At 39.9% G+C, this 22161-nt stretch overlaps 1 protein-coding gene across 1 annotated transcript in view; it reads right to left on the minus strand.

Moving 5' to 3' along the window:
• The window catches only part of stpg2 (sperm-tail PG-rich repeat containing 2), a 76137-nt gene that overhangs the window by 38658 nt on the left and 15318 nt on the right, over nt 1–22161 (minus strand). Inside the window, exons 7-10 of the mRNA XM_074637825.1 lie at nt 19593–19700; nt 12544–12703; nt 10103–10266; nt 9891–9977 (exon numbers count right to left, since the gene is read on the minus strand). Of these exons, the coding sequence (XP_074493926.1) occupies nt 9891–9977; nt 10103–10266; nt 12544–12703; nt 19593–19700 (519 nt within the window). The remainder of the gene's footprint in view (nt 1–9890; nt 9978–10102; nt 10267–12543; nt 12704–19592; nt 19701–22161) is intronic.

A 22161-nucleotide genomic window follows, 5' to 3' on the forward strand; every position in this document is an offset into this window, starting at 1 on the left:
AAAATGCAATGAAACAGAGACAAAAAGTCAATAAGTGACAAACCCTCGGCCGTTGCATATTTTCCTATACCAGATACTTCCAAGAAAATCTTGCCCATGGCATTACCTTCAATGCAACTGTCACACTCGTTGTCTGACTCACATGGCTTTTATTTATTTATGCCACAGACAGCAATGCCACACTTCTTCTGTCTTTCTTTGTCTACAAGGTCAACCTTTCTTTCTCTCTATCTGCCCCTCTTTCTCGCTCTTTCCTCCATCCCTCTGTCAATCTCGCCCCCCTTTCATTCTCAGTATAATTTCACCTCCTGGATTTCTGTTCGGTTCATTCTGCAGAGCAGGGGGGTAATGCTGTGCTTCAGTTTGATAAATGTATGTTTAGCAAACACTCTAATTATCGCAACCAGAGCTAATAGGATAGATAATTACACATTATACACAGAGGCTCTCTCTCTCGCATCCTCTTTGTCTTTTTCTTCATTCCCTCCCACTGCTGCTTCCATTCAGTTTCATCTCTCCTCTCTTTCTGTCTTTCTCAAGCCCATTGTGTGTGTGTGTGTGTGTGTGTGTGTGTGTGTGTGTGTGTGTGTGTGTGTGTGTGTGTGTGTGTGTGTGTGTGTGTGTGTGTGTGTGTGGTATCTTTTTCTGAGAGCAATGTGGTGTTTTTCCACTTGTAATTGACATTAATGAGGTTTTCCATGACTGCGTCAGGCCTTGTGAATGATGTCTGTCTGTGTCGCTGGACCAGAAATACAATAGAGTTGCTACTGAATATGATTGTATGTTGTATATGACTTTTATGAAGACAACTGGCACCGGAAAAGGGTTGGAGGGATACACAGCAGTCCAGTCTCCACATCGCCCACATTGCTTCTACTGAAGTTATATTTTTGAGGAGGTGCACATTAGCAATAGCTGGACTCTCCACATTTACAGTATATATATATATATTTATACCTATAGAGCTACCTCGGATACAACAACTGACACAGACACATCATTTAGCCTTCACACTTATTATAGGTCTTATTAATAAAAAATGTCTGTAGTCATTTACATATTATGTATATACTGTATATTATTGTGAGCCAATAATGATGTTGGTATCACATGGTATCTGTGTCCTCAGTGATCAAGTTGCCAGTTAGTGTGGAAAAAAACAGATAAATGTCTGAGTTTGACACTGGTGTCTCCATTGGGCTGCAGGATAGGTGAATATTTACCATGGCAACAAGTGACAACTGACGTTAGCACATATTAGCTGTCTTGGCTGAAAGCTTCAGTGAGCAGAATGTTTTTGGCATCATTGGGCAAAAAATCCATAATAACCTTTCAGCATATTGTAATTCAAGTGTTCTGAGAGAAAACTAGACTTCTGCACCTCCTCATGGCTCTGTTTTCAGGCTTTCAAAAATCTGGACAATCACAGGTCATTTCAGAGAGAGAGCGTTCCTATTGGCTGTTCATTCAACGGAGGCAGCTGTCAATCACTTGCAAACTCAGATCAAACAGTCAAACTAGGCAGCGCTGATCAAATATGAATCAATATTCTGTTACTGTAATGCCTATTTCTCGCCCCAAATGTTTCCAGAAACATCTTGTAGTGTACTGTTTAGCTGTAAAATGAGAAAGTTTGCTCCAGCTGCTGGGCAGGCTTGGTAGTTCCTCAACTGATCTCAACATGGCTGCAGGGTCACAAACTTTCTCATTTTACAGCTAAACATAGCACTACAAGATGTTTCTGAAAACATTTGAGGAGCGAAATAGGTATTACAGAAACAGAATATTGATTCATATTTGATCAGCGCTGCCTAGTTTGACTGTTTGATCGGAGTTTGCGAGTGATTGACAGCTGCTCAGAGACAGCAAGGCTCCAGCTCAGCTCTGATTGGTTGTTTTCCTCTGGTCTTTGAAATCTTGCAGATGCCATTAGGAGCACCGGAGGACACAGAGTCACATGATTTTTTCAGATTACCTCTCTCATGCACTACTGTCAGGATATAGTGACCGTTTTATAAAAATAACTTTTTTTTTAAATCATATTTGCTCCAATTCTACCCACTGCAGCTTTTAATTACTGTAATTCTGGTACTTTGTTACCTGTCAATGCTGGTAACAATTGTGCAGTTGTGCAAGTATAAGTGTACAATGAGTAATTGTAAAAAATGTATAATTTATATTTGTACTATTATTATTATTATTACTATTATTTAGCATTGGAAGTCAGTGTATTGCCTCTACCAGCAACAGCTAGAGTTGCCAAGTGAAGGATGTGTGAAGTGCGTCCTTTCTCTATTTGTTTTCATTGTTATTGTACATTACTGTACATTATCATACACCATTGTCACACCATTATGAATCCTGCCTGCAATCACTGTCAGTGATACATGTAATAAAAGCCATGTATTAATATTGTCTGTCTGATTCCATCAAGTCAGTTACACATTGAGGAAGGAGAATTATGAAGTGCTGTTCATTGTCAGCGTAACAGATATTAGTGTGGATAAATTGAAATTTGTTTGACTGGCAGAGACATTATTGCTTGGTTACATCAGTTTAAAATGACTTACATGGAGCCAACAGACCTGCTTGAACAGGAACTTTATACTGTCAAATATTTGCTTATGTGTCAGAGTAAAACTGAAATTTGATTTTTATTTACTGATGTTATGTGGGTTATATGAGCTATTTTAAAAAATATTTTCTTTAAATGTGTTAGCGGTGCAACATGGTGAATCTGAATTATCGGTTGAGGTTATAAATATTCAGTATTTTTATTTCTCTACAGATTTAACTCATGGATAATCTTGTGTACCACATGATCCAACATTAACTGACAGTTGATGGTTTACAGTACAAATTTAACCTGCTGCCCACAATTCACTAATAGTGCACATATAAGTGAAAGTGCACTTCTCATTAAAGCTACCGCTAACACCTTGTTGTTGAACCAATGCCCTTGCCATTGACGATCCCTCACTCTCACTGAGTATAACAATAACCGTCCATCAAGACCTCTATTAATCTCAACATCATTGGCAACAGAACAAAATCGACAGAGGCAGACATGTATTAGTAAAACCTGACTGACAGACAGACAAAACGCCATGTCAAAGCTCCCCCCTATCGCTTCAAGGGACAGGGCAATATTTCACTGATCTATAGGAGAGGAATTCCACTGCCTCGGGGTAAAACATAGCTCCAAATTAAATTCCACACTTATTCTCTCCCAGCGCTGCCTGAGGGTATCCCACGACCTCTGCAACATAAAGGTCATTAGCAGGAAGGGTTGGCTTGGAGGAAGGAAATGAAGGCAGGAGATGGAGAGGAGGGAATGTAGAAAGTGGGGTAAGAGGGGGAATGAAAGAGGGATGAAAGAAAAAGAAGAGAAAGAGAAGAGGGAGGAGAGAAAGATGGGGATCAGGAGAAATAACACAGGGAAAGAGCACTGGATTAGACGTGAGAGAAAAGCAAACTCTCATTTAAGATATGCTCCACTCATAATCATCTCCTCTTGCAGATCTGTCATTTCTCAACACCATGTCTGGTTTCTTTCTTCTCCACGGACAGGTAATCAACTCCTATCAGATCCAGACCTGCAGCTAAAGTACAGATCCAACATAGCTTCAAATATTTGAACTAGTCAAGGTGTGTTTGATTTAGACTGTCAGAAATTTAAGCATCCTTTGAATGAGGGCACGCCACAAGATAAGAAAAATCAACTTAAATAAATCATGCCATGCCTGTTATTCAAAGCGTACTTAACCACTGTTTGGCGATCTAATCCTTATAGGGTGGATATGGGAATAGACAGATTTGTGCATAGAATAAATTATTGTAAACTGGAACCACATAAACTGGACTTTGCTTCCAAACAAACACAACAGATCTGGATAATAAAAAGCAGAGCAGCTAATAGCAAAGACAGAGAAAAGACTGTAATACATATCAGAAGTCAGATAACAGGTCTCCCTGTTGTGTTTAACGCACCCCACAAGACAGCTTCTATCATTTCAACTGACACAGTCGATCTTTTATAATTCTGATTTCAAAAGCGATGCAGTGTGAATAATTTCTCCAACAAAATGTCGACCTCTACTGCGAGATGAAGCTTTTAAGTCAAACTACAGAAGACATCAACTCCAAAAAAATGAAACAGATAACAAGGACGTACGTTTTTGCCTTTATTCTTTTTTTTCTTTCTTGTCTTACTCCCTTTTCGTGATCGTGATCGTTTCCTAATTAGACACTTTTTAATATCCGCCCCAGTGGGGGGTCGTTACCAGGGATACAGCCGAGGCTGCAGCGCGGCATGTGGCTAACTGTTAGAGCTAAGACGTCCCAGGGTGATTTTTCATTAACTGGCCATAAAGGAGGCTCTGTGTGGAGCCATTAGAAGTGGCCTCAGATCTTCTCCACAGAGCACTCTGAGCTACTACCCAGAAAGATAAGAAGAGCAAGACGGAGGGAAATATGGAGGTGATATTGTGAATATAAGAACAGTTAAATAAGATTTGTTTTCTTGTTTGGCATTTTCTCCGAATTTATAAAGTCCAAACCCTGTCCACTACAGTCCCGGTCACAGCTAACCCTACTGTTTGCCCGAGGAGTGTTGCAGACAAACATGTGCCACCTCTGTGTCACACGGTGCCGCCAGCCGCTTCTTTTCACCTTGACCTCGCCAGCTCCCCACCTGCGACCGCAGCCAATTATGTTTGGGTGAACACAAACCAAGCTGGAGGTGCTGCCACTGGGATTTGAACCAAGTTAAAGCCATTGTTAAGTATTTAATCACCCCGTGTGTCCGGCATTGTATGAAAGCACCACTGATCATTCGAACTTGCAGACCTTAGACATCCAGATCCATACTGCAGCTTCACCGCATTAGTACATGACAATGTGAAACAGACATTATGTGAACTGTGTGGCTGTCAAGCCTTAGCACACCAAGTGAGCCAGCTCATCCATCAGCACAATATACTGCAGCCTGACAGAAAACTACACAGAGCTATTGTCATGAAAAATGGCAAACGGCGCAGAAAGATATATGAGGTAGAGACTATTACAGAGGTGATCAGCACCAGAAGCATTAATGGCTCTTTCCCTGTTTTCTAATGAGTCTCATCACACTCGCCTAAGTTCATTGTATGAATGCATAGACAATAATGTAAATGTATAAATACACACAAGTTGGTGACAAAGTTGGTCCAAACTGCCGTACAAACTTCTAAGAGTGTAAAAACTGAAACTGTAACAAATGCTATGCTGTGCCCAGTGGTTTATTAGTTGCAGAGACGTACAGTACAACTCATGAGGACAGCAGAAATTATATTCCTTACTATCCCAATAGTTTTATGACATTATCTTTCTACTATGCTGGAAACAGCAGGGTGGCACAGGGATGTGACAACCCAGACACGGAGCGTCACAGTCACGACGCGCAAGCTTTCCCAAGCGTCTATTTTACAGGGCGCGACGGCTGCACTTTGAGATCAAAATAGTTAAACTTTTGGAACGCTGCAGCGTGCACCGCATGTCTTGACGAGGAATAACCAATCACAGTCGGCAGATATCTTTTTTTTCTTCCGTAAATATCAGTCTGAGGTAAATATATGGAGGAGACGTTAATCATTTTATTGCTTGACTACACAGAGCTTTATGATGTGTCCCACAGACTATTTTACTTGCTTCACCCTCTCCGTCCAAGAAAGTCACAACATCTGGTCAATAGGTCAGCCAAATTGACACAGAGAAATCAAGCAGTAAAGCTAACTTGAGGGATTTGTGCAGGAAATCCATTTGTCTTTGTTTTAACAAGTCAGTTTTAGTTTAGTTAGTGAGGCTTTTACTGCTAAATTACCGCAACTTCATCATCGTCATCGCAGAATGCCGGTTTTGGTTGATCAGTAAAGGCAGGCGCGACAGTGGCGAAAACCTCCGAAGCACCTTGGATAAAAGGATGAAATGACACGGCTGTCTTTTTCCACACGTTTTTAGATGCGGCATGTGAACAGCCTTTTTATGCAGGTGTATTTGGTGATATTTTCACATGTAACACCTGTATATTTCTCAGGCTCCGCTCCTCATTCGCTGGGGCAGTAGTTCTCAATCATGCTCCTCTGTACCCAGAGTCCTGCTGGTTTTACGTCCTACCAGGTACTTAATTGCATTCACCTGTTGTCCGAGGTGTAAATCACTCCCTGAGTAGACAGCAGGAATGAAAACCAGCAGGGTTCTGTGTCCTGACAGCGAGGACTGATAACTATTGGACCCAGGTGAGACCTACTGTTAGCACGGCTGTTTTCTAACTTGTGAAACATAATTTTCATATGTGCTTTTTTATTAATGAGACTTTTAAATAACTTTCTGTGAAAAAAAAAAAAAAGCACTCGTTATAGATGTAACAGTTTAAAGGTCAATCAATACTGGATCACAAAGAGTAGAAATCTCCTCCTGCATTACTTTCTTTTGTGTTTAAAGGAACAGTGTGTAACATTTCAGGGGATCTATTAGCAGAAATGGAATATAATATTCATAACTACAGTATGTTTTCATTAGTGTATGATCACCTGAAACTAAGAATTGTTGTGTTTTCGTTAGCTTACAATAAGCCCTTCGAATGAGCCCTTCATATCTACATAGGGAGCGGGTCCTCTTCACGGAGTCCGTCACGTTTCTACAGTAGCCCAGAACGGACAAACCAAACACGTTTACGTTACGCTACGTTACGTACCTGAACGCCACCGTAGTTCTCTGACAGGCTTGTGAAACTGTGGTAACATGAGCTGCAGAGTGCAAAACCGTGGTGCCATCAGCCGCCGTCTAACCTTATCCACCCTAATAGGATTAGATTGCCAAACAGTGGTTACATACGTTTGAATAACAGGCATGGCATGATTTATTTAAGTTGATTTTTCTTATCTTGTGGCGTGCCCTTCCGTTGCTCCTAGAGTAGCGTTATTATGGTAAGGATGGCCTCTGAATGAGGCGAACGGCGTTACCACGGCATTACAGTCGGCGGCTCACGTTACCACAGTCTTGTAAAGGGAGGAGTGAGCGGAGGGGTACTCAGCTGGTTACAATCTGCAACCACACCACTAGAAGCTGCCAAATCCAACACACTGTACCTTTATAAGTAATGTAAACAAGAAACCTGTCTTCCATCATTGTAGTATACAGTATATAGAAAAAGAGGAGAATAGAAATCTGATTAGCATGTAACCGGCTGTAATAGGCTGTGGCCAACCTACCTAGTGTCTAGTGCTTGTAAACGTACTGTTGTGATGTTATTGATGAAGTTAGTCAAAGTCATATCGGCAGCATAGAACTGAGTGCGAGATATGTATGAAAGCTAGATGACAAACTAAACCCGGTGATGTGGAGAAGAACAATTTTCTGCCCTCTGTGATAAGTGCCGAATTACCCTTTAAACTTTGTCTTTCTAGAGAGCAGCACAGTTTGCAGTGTTAAGATCAGTTCTGGAGATCTTTGCCTCGAGATTTAGATAACACTTCTAACCTTTGGAGTTAATCAGAGTAAACAGCAGCTGGTACCCAGAAGGGTACTTGAAAATACAAATTGTGTATCTGGAATATTAAGATGCTGTAGTACACACTTTAGCAGGAAATTTACATAATTTTCTCCGAGAACCTTTTTTCAATACTAGAGTCAGTAACTGCTAACCCTCACGTCCAGCTGCTCCTCTGTGTTTCTTCATTAGCACATTATTTATATGCAAGTAAACACCATCCTGTGTCATACAGGGCAAAGAATACAAACATTGTTACTTTTTCAAATGGAGCACCATTGTTGCTGTTTTATTTGCTGACATTAACTTCAAATACGGTATACATAATGTAGACTAGTACAGTATATAAACTAGTACATAACATAGACTAGTGTTGTAATTTAAAAGTGTAAAAACAAGGGTTTTAGCAATATTTACAATACGTTGACACTTAACAAATGGATGCAATCATGAAACACACAGCCCTAGAAATAATGGTACTCTGAATTTACAATGTTTTCAATGTTCACTTTGGTTATGCAACCAACTCAAAGCAAGATTAAGATATTGAAACCTCCATAATTCTACCCAATCTACACAACCGTCTTTGAAGAATAGGAAATTGTAATTGTTTCAGTATTATTGAACTAAATAGAAATATTTGAAACTAGGGCTGTCAATCGCTTAAAATATTTAATCGCAATTAATCGCACATCTTTTTATCAGTTCAAAATGTACCTTAGAGGGAAATTTATCAAGTGTTTAATACTCTTATCAACATAGGAGTCTGCAAATATGCTTGCTTTATGCAAATGTATGTATATATTTATTATTGGAAATCAATTAACAACAAAAAACATTGTCCAGAAACCCTCACAGGTACTGCATTGAGCATAAAAAATATGCTCAAATCATAACATGGCAAACTGCAGCCCAACAGGCAACAACAGCTGTCAGTGTGTCAGTGTGCTGACTTGACTATGACTTGCCCCAAACTGCATGTGATTATCATAAACTGGGCATGTCTGTAAAGGGGAGACTCGTGGGTACCCATAGAACCCATTTACATTCACATATCTTGAGGTCAGATGTGAAGGGACCCCTTTGAAAATGAACATGACAGCTTTTCCTCACCAAAATATAGCGTATGTTCGGAGCATTATTTCACCTCCTTCGTGACAAGCTAGTAAGACATGGTTGGTACCAATGGATTCCTTAGGTTTTCTCTTTTCATATGATGCTCCACTCTAGCTTTAAAACTGAGCCCGCCACAACCTCCAAAAGATCGATTGCGTTAATGCATTTAAAAAAATTGTGGCGTTAAAACAAATTTGCATTAATGTGTTATTATCCCATTAACTTTGAGAGCCCTATTTGAAACCATTGAAATCTACACTTAAATCATAAAACAAAGTGCCACTTTTCATTACAAGTACCTCCACTTTCATTTGAATCGTTGACGTTTGTCCTTTGTTGTCTTTATTTGTGTGTTTGTTCTCTCTCAATTAGATTTATTTTATTTGATACCTGACAGATTTTGTTGTAATTCCATAAATATATGCCATTTTCATTTGCTTTATGAATGTTGTTGATATTCAGGTCACTGATGGAAGTCACTGATGGAAGTCAGTAAGCTTTTAAACGACACAATTCATTGAAACCTGTTTGGATCTGAGGTTTAGATAAATTAGTTTCTTGTGTATTATTGCATTAATATTGATGGCCAGTGGTTAAAGAACTACTCAGATTTTCACTACAAGAAAACATTAAAGTATTCAATATTTAATGTATAACCATACATGTAAAAGTAAAAACATGATCTCCTTTTGATTTAGTTTGAGGCAATACTCATAAAAGGTTTATCATAAATAAAAAACAAAATAAGTCTTTTGAAAACAACTAAATAAAGTTATACTTGGAAGTAGAAAAGTCACGTCTGTAAATATATTATATTAGGTTTATATTAACATCAGTTTGAGAGGAATAAAGTCAGGAAAGTGGGCGAGAGAGAGGAACAAGGCAGATCGTGGCAGAAGGGAAAGGAACATGGCAGAAGAACATGTAACTAATTATCACAAATTGTGACCTGCTTTCTTCAGCATCAATGAGCATTAGGAGGAAGAGGAACAGAAGAAAAGAAGCAGTCAAAGACAATTATCTGCTGGAAAACAGCACCCTTGGCATAGTGGGTCAGATGCTACCGCTGCGATGGCCCATTTATCAAAGTAAAAACTTGGCATGTAATGCTGTTTTACTTCATCATAGACTCCTCTGTTAAGTAGGTTTTAACGGCTTTGCAACAGAAACTTGGTGAGAGGATAAGAAAGAGTGAGACGGGTACAACTGTAAGGGATGCTGGGAGACAGAGGGGAAACAGACTTACTTTAGCCAGCAGTGCCAGACGTTCTGTTGCTGATTTGAAAACCGCCGTGTGCTGCTTTTTGTAGTGTTCCTCTGTCTTCTTTTCTGTCTGAATGCAAACACACAACACGTACACATACATTGCAATGAGGATCTGAATAACAGAGCTTGATATTTCAGCCTAATTAATATCAGAAAAAATAAATGAATTGCTGTATTGATGGATCTTCCTACCTCATACTGTCCTGGACTTGGGGCCTCTATCGATTCCTTGTTGTAGAAGACAGAGTTGCGTTGAGCTGTGGAGCCAAAGCCTCCTTTCCTTGTTCTCTCTAAAAATGCCTTTTTAAAACTCTCCCGGGCTAAACCATGCTCAAACACATTATAGGACCCCGGACCTGCAGAGAGTACAGAAAGGTGGGATTAGTTTGTGTATTCTTGTAGAGTATGTTTTTATATAGTCCTGCTTTTCACTGTCCTGGGATGAACTGGCCCAAGATCCTGTGTGCTTACTTTCCCTCAAACCTTCCCGGTCCAAACCTCTACAATGATGCCAAAGAGAAGACACAGACATTAGACACATGTAGCGTAGGTGTAACTTTGGCTTTGTGTCTTTAGTTCTGGCAGTGTGTATGTATGTTGGCTTTCACTGAAAATGACGCCTGCGCTACACCTGCGCTACAACAAATTTCATATGGAGACACTCATGTGTTACGGCTATTTTAATAGCTGTCTCCTCAACAGTACAATAGCATGTCTGCATGTGTGAACGCCTGCTTAGGTAACAGCTTGAGAAGAAAATGCTCCAAAACACAAAAGAATGATTCTTTTTTTTAAATACCAGGGCTGAGAAAGCCCTGCGTAATACAACTTAAGAAAACATTCACAAGCAATTTAGAGCCCCAAGCAAATGAAGAAACATTTTCATGAATTTGATGACAACAATACAGTATGCAGAATTCATAAACATGATACAAATACAACAAACATAAGTAAACCCGGAAATGCAGCAATATGCAAGGCAACGCAAATGAGAAACACTTTGGCTTTATATTTTACTGGCAAAATCGGAAAAAAAAAGTCTGCTTTGGATTTTTTTTCCATCTGCTGCACAATTTATATGTCAAACACTCCTTCAGTCAACTGCACTTTATGTAATCACACTAATGTAATCTTTCCAGAAAAATCACATACAGTAGATGCCCTCAAATTCAATCATACTAGGAGACGTTTTGAAAAGAGAGCATAAAAACAGGTCTAAATGTTAGTGTGGTGGTAAAGTCTGAGTTGTTTTTTTTACATAAATGGCTGCTGTTCAAGCCTCAGCAATAAAATAAATACATATCATTTTTTTTATATACTTGAGTAATATTCTGAGCCCCAATTTGTAAGGTAAAAAACAGAAAACGGTGAAAAATGTATCATTTTAAACCTATTTCAGACTTTCAATCTGTAATTTCTAAGGCTAAATGCAGGCGTTGGAAATGACTCATACCTCTACAACATAATGGTTCCCTCCTGGGACAATACGAGCGCACACACGCATACTATACAATAACCACAGTAGAAGTCAAGTCCCTTTCAGTTCATTTCAAAATGTTAATACAAGCTTCAAAGTAGCACTTATTCTTAATTATGACTTGTTAGATTGAATATAATGACTATGTCAAGTTAAAAACTGAACTTTTAAAGAGCATGGGTTGTTTGAATTGAGAGGATTGAGACTTTAAAACTGCAAAAAAATTTTAGCAAATACTGTCCTCAGATATTAAACTGTAAGGTGACACTCAAGTGCCAAGGATGTCTGTCATTTTATGGCTATTAAGAAACAAGCCACAGTTATTAACTCAATGAGTTAGAGCCATGTTAAAAAAAATCAAACCCATTCAATGTGTAAGAAATCTGTGCAAAATAGAGTTAAAACTAATGTATTTCTTTTACATTTAAAGCTTCTATTGAGGTTCTCGAACGAAGCTTTGAATGTCTGTCATCACATTTTATGATGTCATTACCCTAAACAAATCAATCAATCAATCAGAAAATGTGATTTTGTGTTATTGTGGTTAGACCGCCTCATTAATACAGGATGCTTGTGGCTCTTTGTGTGCAGCAAGCAGGCGAGCAAACTGTTTTTTGACCTCAGTGAAGATGTTGTTTTTGAAAGGCTAAATGCCGAAAAAAGGGATTGAAGCAGGATTTTTTGTTGGATAAAAACATTTTGTGAATTTTGGAAATGATTAAATCTATCTATTTTCAATAAACTTTGACTTTTGGACTGAGAAATGAGACAATTACAGAGACAAGGACTCTCTTCACTCACTGTGTGTATGTTTGAGAGAGAGAGAGAGTGAGAGAAGGTGGAAGGTGGATTATTGCAGACAATGTTTCTGTAAGTTATTAATACTAATAATAATAATTTGAATGCCGAGTTTATGAATGAAGCTTCGAAGCTTCGAACTATTCGGTACAGCCCTAGGGCAAAGCAACAACATTTTCTGTTAACGCTGCTAGATCTCTCTAAAAGCGAAAACTGAACTGCATCTGTAAAATGTAACTCCATATATCTAAGAGGAATATCACTTTGAACAGCATCCAAATTGAACACAGCATAGATTGGCACACACACGACCACACACATACTGACCACACACACAAACAACCACACACATACTGACCTGGTGTGGAGCATTTTTTGTGGTCACGAGTGAAGCGCACTGCGGTGATGCCAAATGGGCTTTTCTTCACTCCCGTGGTCTTCTTCAGCAGCTCCAGGGCACAGCGCGGGTCATTATATACACCAACAGGGGGCGCCACTTCTTTCGTAGGGCTAAACCTCTAATGGAGGGAGATAAAAGGGAATGAGACAGATAAAGGTTATAATACAACACTGAAACACTGGAATTGTACAATTTCATGTTTAAAAGCACTTTCTATTGATGAAACTGAGATCAGCACTGTTTTAAATAACCCATTTATTTTCTCTAACCAGTGCCCATCTGGAACACCAAAACAAATCCAGCTGTGAATATTTGTTATATCCACAGGAACATAAAATGACATCTCACAGTCAGAGATACCAAGCAGAGACAGAACCTGACCAAATACAGCCTAAATGCCCAGAGCCCACATGCAGACGAGACTAATAGTCTATAATCACACTATCAGCCTTGTGGCGATTTACTGCTCATTACACACCAGAAAGCTAAATTGAGGGATGGATTATGGATGGAGGGGACCATGTTTTTATCAAGTTTTTATCCTTGGTGGTCATTTAAGGACATCTCAGGTTCAGCTTGTCAGACGTAGCTAAACTTTGAGGCTTGTAAGATTCTTTTTTTTTAAAAGCCTGGATTCAAGAGTGCAAACCCTTTCATAATTCTTTGATATTTCAGTCTGGACCAAAGTGGTTGACTGACCGACAGACAGACAGATTGACATTAACATCCATAGAGTCATACTGCTAGTCTGCTGCTTTTCAATCTCAATTGCAAGCAGAAACTTGAAAAGCTGTCTCAGGAAAATCAAAACTTAGCTTAGCGCAGCCAGTACCCGGATGTGAGAGGACGCTTCTCAATCCGTGTTTTGTTTTTAAGATTATTTACTTTTTGCCTTTAATCGACAGTGACAGTGATGAAAGGGGGAGAGAGAGAGAGAGAGGGCATGACATGCAGCGAAGGGTCGCAGGTCAGATTCGAACCTGTGCCGCTGCAGTAAGGACTGAGCCTTGTTACATGGGGCGCCCGCTTTACCAGGTGAGCTACCGGGGCGCTTCAATTTGTGTTTTTTAATGCTTTTGTCACTGCAACTCATCAAAACCTCTCTCTTCACCCAGGCTTTTGATCATCAATAACTGCAGCTATACGTACATTTTTGCTTTTTTGTTTAGTTGCTTTGTTTTGTTTTGTCTTCCCACCTTTATTTAATGTGTCCTTAGGTTTCTTGACAGGCGGTATATAAATGCAAGTTATTATTATTATTATTTTTATTATTATTATTATTATTATTATTATTATTTTTATTTTTATTTTATTTATTTTTTTAAAAACACTAAAACTGAAATGAGAAAACAGAAAAGACAAAAAAGAAAGAACAAGAAAAAAGAACTGCACGAGAGAAAAGGAAAGAGAGTAAAATGAATACAGACAGAACAAAGTGGTGAGATGAGGAGAGAGAAAATGAGAGATGGTGTAAACAGCATCTCCAACTCAAACATAATGATGCACACAATCAGGTATGTAATGTTCTTTGACTATTTTGCTGATATCAGAGCTGATTCAGCGCTGCAACTGCTTGCCAGCTTCACTTCCAGCGTATAAATGTGTTTATCTGATTGCCTATTATAACAACACAGGCAATCATGGGACCGAAGCAGATAAGATGCCTTTTCAGTCAAAATTACTGAGGGTGAACTGTGTTTCAATGTAACTCCAAGTTTCTCTTCAGCCTCTCACAACTGAACCATTCAGCTGGCTGTTATCAAAAGCAAAAGATGAATAAAAAGAACTTGATTACTTCAAATACCAGCATGTCCACATTAACAATGCCATGCCCACACAAACACACACACACACATATACACACACTCTGAGTCAGATGACATTCAAACTAGAGAAATGATCTTAAATTTAACCCATATTCTGGAAACATGCCAATCATTGATTTGCACTTTCCATTTAAACAAGATGCAGCCTATGGAAAATGAGTTGTGAGGTAATGAAAATGGTGTTAGTAATGCACAGTTGAATTATTGAGCTTTTAGTCAAAAAGGAGAAATGAGAAAAGAAGAAGAAGTAAGGAGGTGCAGCTGGGGGAGGAAATGGAGAGAAGAAAAGACATGCTGTTTCAAGGCCAAAACAAACTGTGTTCACTCAAAGTCAAAGCTGGGGTTTGTGGCCATCTGTCAATCCAACGCTGCCCTACTGGCTTTGATAATGTCTTATTCATGGGCACATTTTTCCTCTCTTGAACTTAGTGACTGAGCTTTGTTAGCATTTCACATACAGTATGATAGCAAATGCCAAAGGAATACTTTTGATAATCATGCCAAGAGCCAACATGTTGTCCATGCAAGGCGCCTCTGCGGGTACCTCGGTGACAGAACGTCGTAACATCTGTTAATGTGGGTTAATGACGCCACAGAGTGATGGAACAATAGAAGTACTGTAAGGCTGAGTGTCCATATAGCGTTTTTCTCTGGCAGAAAAGGGTTGGCAGGGCGCATCATCAAAAAAGCGCTCCCAGTGCCATTCTGAAAAGATTCTGAAGAGATTTTCAACTATTAGCGCTCGGAGCGGCCGCACAAAAAAAGCTGGACGCTCTGAAAAAAGACGCTGAGCGCAGCGCTTTTTCTCTAGGCGGCTGCATACGCTCTCTCCTCATTGGGAACAATTGAAAAAAGCCCACATGCTCTTCTGGCACCAAACAAAACCCCACTTTCACTATTAAGTTTAGACTGAGCGTGAAGAGATATCACATATTATACAAAATAATACAAAGACACAAATCCCCCCTGGGTTACACAAAAAAGGGCAAAAATACATCCCGCAAGGTTGAAAAAGATTGAAAAAAACACCTTTGGTTTGGCACATTTTTGTAAATTTTTTAAGAATGAGTGAGTCTTTCTATTGCATCATTTTGTATCTCATGTATAATATAATATATAATAATCAATTTGCCCAACATTGCACTTGAGCCTCCAGTTTCACAAAAAGCTTATTTGCTAAATATTAAATCTTGAAAAATCTTGCAGCTTACATGATAATGTTTATGTATGGCACTTAACTGAAGCCTAGGAGGAAGCCTACAATTGCAACTGTTTTTTGTGCATTTTTGATTATATATAAACGGTTGTGAAGCACCAAGAGAGAAAATGGTCACCAAGGACACAAGGGACTCAAGGATGAAACGACATTTGAATGGAAATGATGCAGTTGAGAGAAAATAAGCATAAATGAGGACAAAGAAGGAGGAAACGGAAACAGGAGAAGAGGGGAGGAATGAGAATGATGAATGAGGGAAACAAAAGAGTCTTGTAACCTTAAAAAATATCAAGAATAAAAGAAGTAATAGAATGGGAGCTATTGGAGAAATGGAAAGGAGGGAAAAGAAAGGGAAATGGGGGATGAGTGGGGGAAACGAGGGCGAGGAGAATCGAGGAAACGGCATGTTTTCACAAAGTGTTGGATTGATGCTTTGATTGAACTAAAATGGAAGGAGTATCTGTCTGTTTGTCCTTCGATTTTCTCGACAGCCGTTCATCCGATCGTCTTCACACTTGGCGGGTGTATTGCAGAGGACCAAAAGAAGCACAGTGTCGAGTGGAAGCTCTTGAAACGGGACATATTTATTAGTAGTGTATTGAAAGGGGACGGGTCCCCTATTAACTGCTACACCGCCGAACAGCATGCTGGGTACAGCTTGCTATCCGTCAATGTTCCTGTGAGCTTTTACATCCAAATGACGCGTATACTCTAGCACTGCTAGGGGATGCAACTACGTCAGGTGTATTGCTGAGGGCCCAAGGAAGAGCGGTGTCTAGTGTGAAGTTGTTTGGATGAGCGGTTCTCGAAAAAGCTGCAAGCAGCAAAACCAGAGGCCAAGCATTCAGCCTGTTCTGAACAGGCGCATTTTGAACAGGCACTGCGCTAGTATTAGGAAATTGGGAAGTCAAAGGGAGGAGAGAGATGCGAGAGCTGGAAGATTCCAGCTGTTCTTCTTATCTTCCCCTCCCTCCTTCCTTCCCGCCCTCCTTCCCTCGTTTCCTCTCCCTCCGTCCGCGAGGTAACAGTGTCAGATGGAGCCGGACTCACGGGGAGACGAAGATCTAAGAAAACTGTCGCTCTTAGTTCTGCATGGGAGACGGCTTGTGACACGTGCGCACATACACACACACTCACAGAGTTCCTCGGTGGGTGTCAGTGACGACATCACAGGGTCGACGCGCTAACACAGCATGTGGCCAGGGAAATTAGGTCAGAGTAACTATGACACACACACACACACACATACACATCAAATGAACCCACGGATCTTGCATCAGTTGTTTACACCAGGAAACTACCAAGATATTTTATATTTCAGACGTCATTAAAGTAATTTCAGTGTGTATGTAGAAGTGTATACATGAAAATGTGGATGTGTTCATTTGCATGCATGTCAGCAGCAATACTTGCGAACCTGTCTGTCATGTCTATATCTGTCTGCAGAGGAAATTTTCGCATGTCTGAATTTTCGATGTGTGTGCGTGAGCATACACCGTCACATTGTGCGTGTGTGTCAGAGTGATAATTAAAATATCAGTCTGAGAGTTTCACAGGAGGGAATCTGTGGGGCAGTGCCACAGAGGAGTTCAGCTATTCCTGAGACGTAAAAATACACATTTTCACATCCTTCATCTCTGCTCCTCTGAGCCTCTTAATAAACTCATCTTCACCCTCATCTGAAGAAACCTTCCACTCCCAGCACATCAATTAAACAAGCAAAGCCCGGCTCAGTGTCTTGGATCTGTAACTTAATCTTAAATATTCCATATTAAAATCCAGTCTCCTTTGAGAAATTGTAAAGTGAATATATTTGCCTCCCGTAGATTATGTCTGAGAAATCTTTTCAATACGGTGTGATTGTTTTCTCTGTGTAGAGTGTATTATGTAAAGTAATACCACTAAATCTATGGATCTAAATTTGTTTATCTTAGCCGGTTAAATCAATATTTGTGCATGATGATCTCCATCCCGGAATCAAGTCTGATCTGTATTATTACAGCAAATGTGCATGCTTATGATGTTGAATTACTTTTATGCGTAGCTATGCGTAGCTTCGTGAGGTTACAAAGCTACTCGTTACAGACAGTACAAGTTACTGCTGTTTCTTAAAGCTGCACTAATCAATATCCTTATTAACAACGGATCAAATGAATAATCACCCGACAATGAAGCTCTCCTCAGCCCTACAAAGCATTTTACAACACATTGTTTTGGTTTTACGGCCCACAACTTGACTGTTTGGTTCAGTGTCAGCGTTCTCATTAACCTCATTTTCAGCCCCAGCAGCCAGCTGTTTTTTCAATATTGGATTTACATTTGTCAGGTAACCAGAAACACAACACCAAATGAATCCTAATCTGCTGTAAATAGGCAACTGTTATCTAACACGTTCGCCATATCAACTATATAAGGAGATAAAATGTTAATGTTGTGTTTACAGCTTGTTGCTCTTAAACAAAAAGCCTAGCCCCATAAGCTACAGTATAATGCCTAATTCACACTACACGACTTTAGCCCCGATTTTCCACTCACAGAGAGTTTTTGGAGCTATGTGTGGACTGTTCAAAGACGCAGGCCGAGAGGCTTGCCGGTGCATCACAAACGCATTCCAGATATGTAGCATGCTAAATGTCTGGACCTGTTGGGGAGCTGCAGCCAGTAAGATCACAAGATACGGGTTGAGGTGAAATCTGGCGAAGGGATCGCCTGTAACAATAGGAACTTTACTGTACTGTATGTGTTGCATTTGCAACATGGACCAAAGTTTTTGTTGCATCTGGGATGTTGGATGTTTGCAGGAATAAACATAATACATAACATAGTGCCTGATCTACATATAAAGACGTGTGTAAAAAGGCTATTATGTGAATATGTGCCAACTAGCCTGTGTCACTTCTTGCGTGTGTTTTCATGACAAAACGTAGTTTGGAGACCTCATCGGAATTCCCCCCATTGAAGGATCTTGTAGTGTGTGATCCCGCGCTGTCGGTGAGTCATGTAGTGTGAAAACCACAACGACTTAAAGACTCCCAATTACAAGACAGCAAGTTGGGTAGTGTGAACAGTAAAGTGATCTGACGACTGTGAAAGTTGTGTAGTGTGAACTTGGCTTAAGGGGTTCACTTTTCAGTCAGTACTGAGAACTTAGGCCAAGCAGACACAGTGCAGATTAAGCCAAATTTCTGCAAGATCAGTTCTCGTTTGCTGTGCAGTTCGAGGGAGGTCACGATGCCTGATTAATTGCCTAAGCAATCAACGATTTTGATCGAACTTAGCAGCACAACAGAGACATTGTCTGCATCTTCCAGTCATCTGTGGCTCCATCATTTTCTTTTTTCTTCTTACTTTCCATTCATAATAAAATTGCGCAAAACTACCTTTCTCTCTTTTTGTCACCTTTTTGTTGACTTGTTTGAATAAACTTTATTTGACTTGCCAATGGACAAAATCAACCGGTGGTTCTGTGCTTCAGTCAGTGTTGTTTTTAGTGACCACAACTAAATATTCATTTTCAATAAATGATAATATTTACACAAGGCTATCTTTGTACATAGGTGATTTGATTTAATAACAACTTGCAAACAAAAGTAATGGTCGTATCTAGAAGGTAACCCCCAAGTTGCGACACTCTCACGAGATGGTTAACGCACGTTCACACGTTTTTCCCAACTTGGGAGTTACCTTCTAGACACGACCAAAATAAAAGGTCTCTTACTTCCTGGAAAGAGATCAGTGTAGTTCTGGAGTCATAGCTGGCCGATTGCATGCAGACAGTAAATCAATGCAATAGGAAGGTGAAAGCAAAAAAAAAAAAAACTGAAATACACCCTGGTGGACAAACGCAGTGCTAAAGCTGCTTGAGAGAGAACCTGCTCTATACACAGTACAACCTGGAGGGACTACACAGAGCGAGCACTGAATGGCTTTACTGTGAACTATGTCTAGCTCTGTTTGCATTGTACCTCAGCCTGAGAGAGGAAGGGGCAAGTGACCCTGGGCAGGTTACCGCTGGACTTCACAGGCTTCTCAAACTGACTTCTGATGTGGTACTGGCCCGGACCAGGAACTCCCTGATGGAAAGCAGAAAGCAAGAAATGCACAATAAGTACAAGGTGATATTTGTAGTGAAGTGTTTTGGTAATATCACTTTTCATGTGGCTGTGCCAATTATAAGATAAGGAGAGAGCATGAAGAAGCGAAAAGAGACACTGAGAGGAAAAGGAAGGAAAGGACAGAGAGTTGCTTTGATTTCTCTGTTTCTGAGGTAAATGAAGGGCACACAGAAGAGGTAAACACTACTATGAAGATGAGCTAAATGAAATGAAAAATGAAGCAGATGAGTGAGCAACTTGTGAAAACACAGGCAAAGCGCAGTTTCTCTGCTCTGCAATTAAATCGCTGATGTTTAAAAGAACGGACAGAGACTGGAAGACGAACTAAACACGCGCATGTTTACTCTTTTCATAACAATCATGTCACGTGGTAACTGAAGAATACTGCGCCATTTCAGTGCAGTAATTACTGTAACAAGCAAACCAGCTAACAACACCAGATCTCACACTCACAGAGACGCTGACAGTGAAAGGTAACAAAACACACACATACACGTCCACATTCTCTAGTGCAGAGCTGGGACATTTTTGTATCTGTGGTAAACCCACAAGGTTGCTGGGCCAGAAGTGGTTAAACTAGGTCTGCAATAAAAACAGCATGGATTTCTGTGGAGATTGTTAGCAGTTGCACCCGAATCTTGAGGGGGAACAGTGGTGATTATCAGCACAATATGTCTTCTCCGTGCCTTAGGACGGCTCAATCTTTATTCATGAACAATGACTACAATGTCTTCTTGCCAGAAAAAGTTTCTTGTCCTCAGAATCTGGCATGTCACACAAGACATACAGTATGCTGATGTAAAGTTAAGCTGGCACCGAGAAGGCCACTTGTGTTTTGATCATTTTCAGCTCTGTGACAGACCTGCTCCGAGTCAAAGTCATTCAAGGTTGTTTTTTTCCTGAAGTTTTAAGTATTTCTTTGTGACATGCTAGGTTGAACCTGTACACCTTGTCTCTGCCATTCATAAAATTGTGTGTTACAGTTTCACTCTTTGACTAGAAAAGGAAACTCTTACCTCAATTCTTGGATACAGAAAGAGTTGGAAGGAAGAAATTACTAAACAGGTCTGCTATTTTTTCTTTTCATCAGTCATTAGGATTCATGAGTAAATCTCCATGCTTGGCCAAAGGCACTCCATCATTGCAAGGCAGAAATATATGGGCTCAAATAAGGGTCAATAAGATTTTGAGCTTTCAAAATGATGAATTTGAAAAATTATGAAAAGGTAATGACCCTTATTTAAGCCCACACAAATACAGTAGGGCTGCACAAGTATGGGCAATAATTTAAGTAATTATTTTATCAATATTGAGATCAGGATTATTATTTAAGGACAAAATATTTTTATTGCAGTTTCACATTTAAATAGACAGAGCACTGCTTTCACCTCCACGTTGTGTTACATTCCTGCTAAGATGTTTGCATCAAAATAAGACTTAAGATAAGGTTCTACTTCACCTGAATTCAAAGCCTTTTCATGCAATTTCTCTGTTAAAACGTATAGTTTTACTCTTCTACTCTGGTTTTTCACAGGTTGCCACTGTAGGGTGCGCAAGCAGCCAGCATGACAGCTCCCAAAATGTGAAGCCAAAACATCTCGATCGCCCCCTGGTGGCTGGCTGTTTAGTTTAGGAAGCGCACGATTTGATATGCAGCGGAGTTTTCCATGAGCGGAGCATGTATTTTAAACGTCAATATCGCAGTCGATCATGTTCATGTAATTGTGGAAAGCTCAAATTGTGATCGCAATTAATATTCGATTAATTGTGTAGCCCTAAAAAACTGTGTAATTAGAATCAATTTAATTGAATGTATGCAGCCTGTCTCAGTTGTTTGCTTAGTGTTAAGGTAGATAACACCAGATCCAGTGTTAGACAGTTGTGCCAAGTTATTTTTTTCTTCTTTTCTGGGGGAGAAATACTGCTTCCCGCTTTCTAAAAATAGCAAGCGCTGCAAACATTACATCATCATCCATGATATTGTTAACATAGAATTCACAGCATGTTTAGGATGAACTGACAGTGAACTTCATATTTACACAATAATACCAGGCCTTGCACCGGTACAGCTCCATCTGTTTTGCTTTTGATTACGGGGATACACGCGATAATGGTTTGCTAAAGTGGTTTGCTCAGCTGCTGCCCTTGCCATGTCAGAATGTCAATTTAATGGGGAAATCCTACACACAGAGACTCTTAAACTCTATGGGACACCAGCAGCCCCCAGCCATTAGAGGTAGACTGTCTGCTGATCTCTAGGAAGTAAAGGTGTTTGTCCTGAGTGTCCCCACTGTGGGTAATGACCCATCTGGTCAGTGTATGTGTGTGTGTGTGTGTGTGTGTGTGTGTGTGTGTGTGTGTGTGTGTGTGTGTGTGTGTGTGTGTGTGTGTGTGTGTGGGAGTATATGTGAGTTGAGGT

Source organism: Sebastes fasciatus, chromosome 6 (assembly GCF_043250625.1).
Source record: "Sebastes fasciatus isolate fSebFas1 chromosome 6, fSebFas1.pri, whole genome shotgun sequence".
Taxonomy (NCBI): Eukaryota; Metazoa; Chordata; class Actinopteri; order Perciformes; family Sebastidae; genus Sebastes; species Sebastes fasciatus.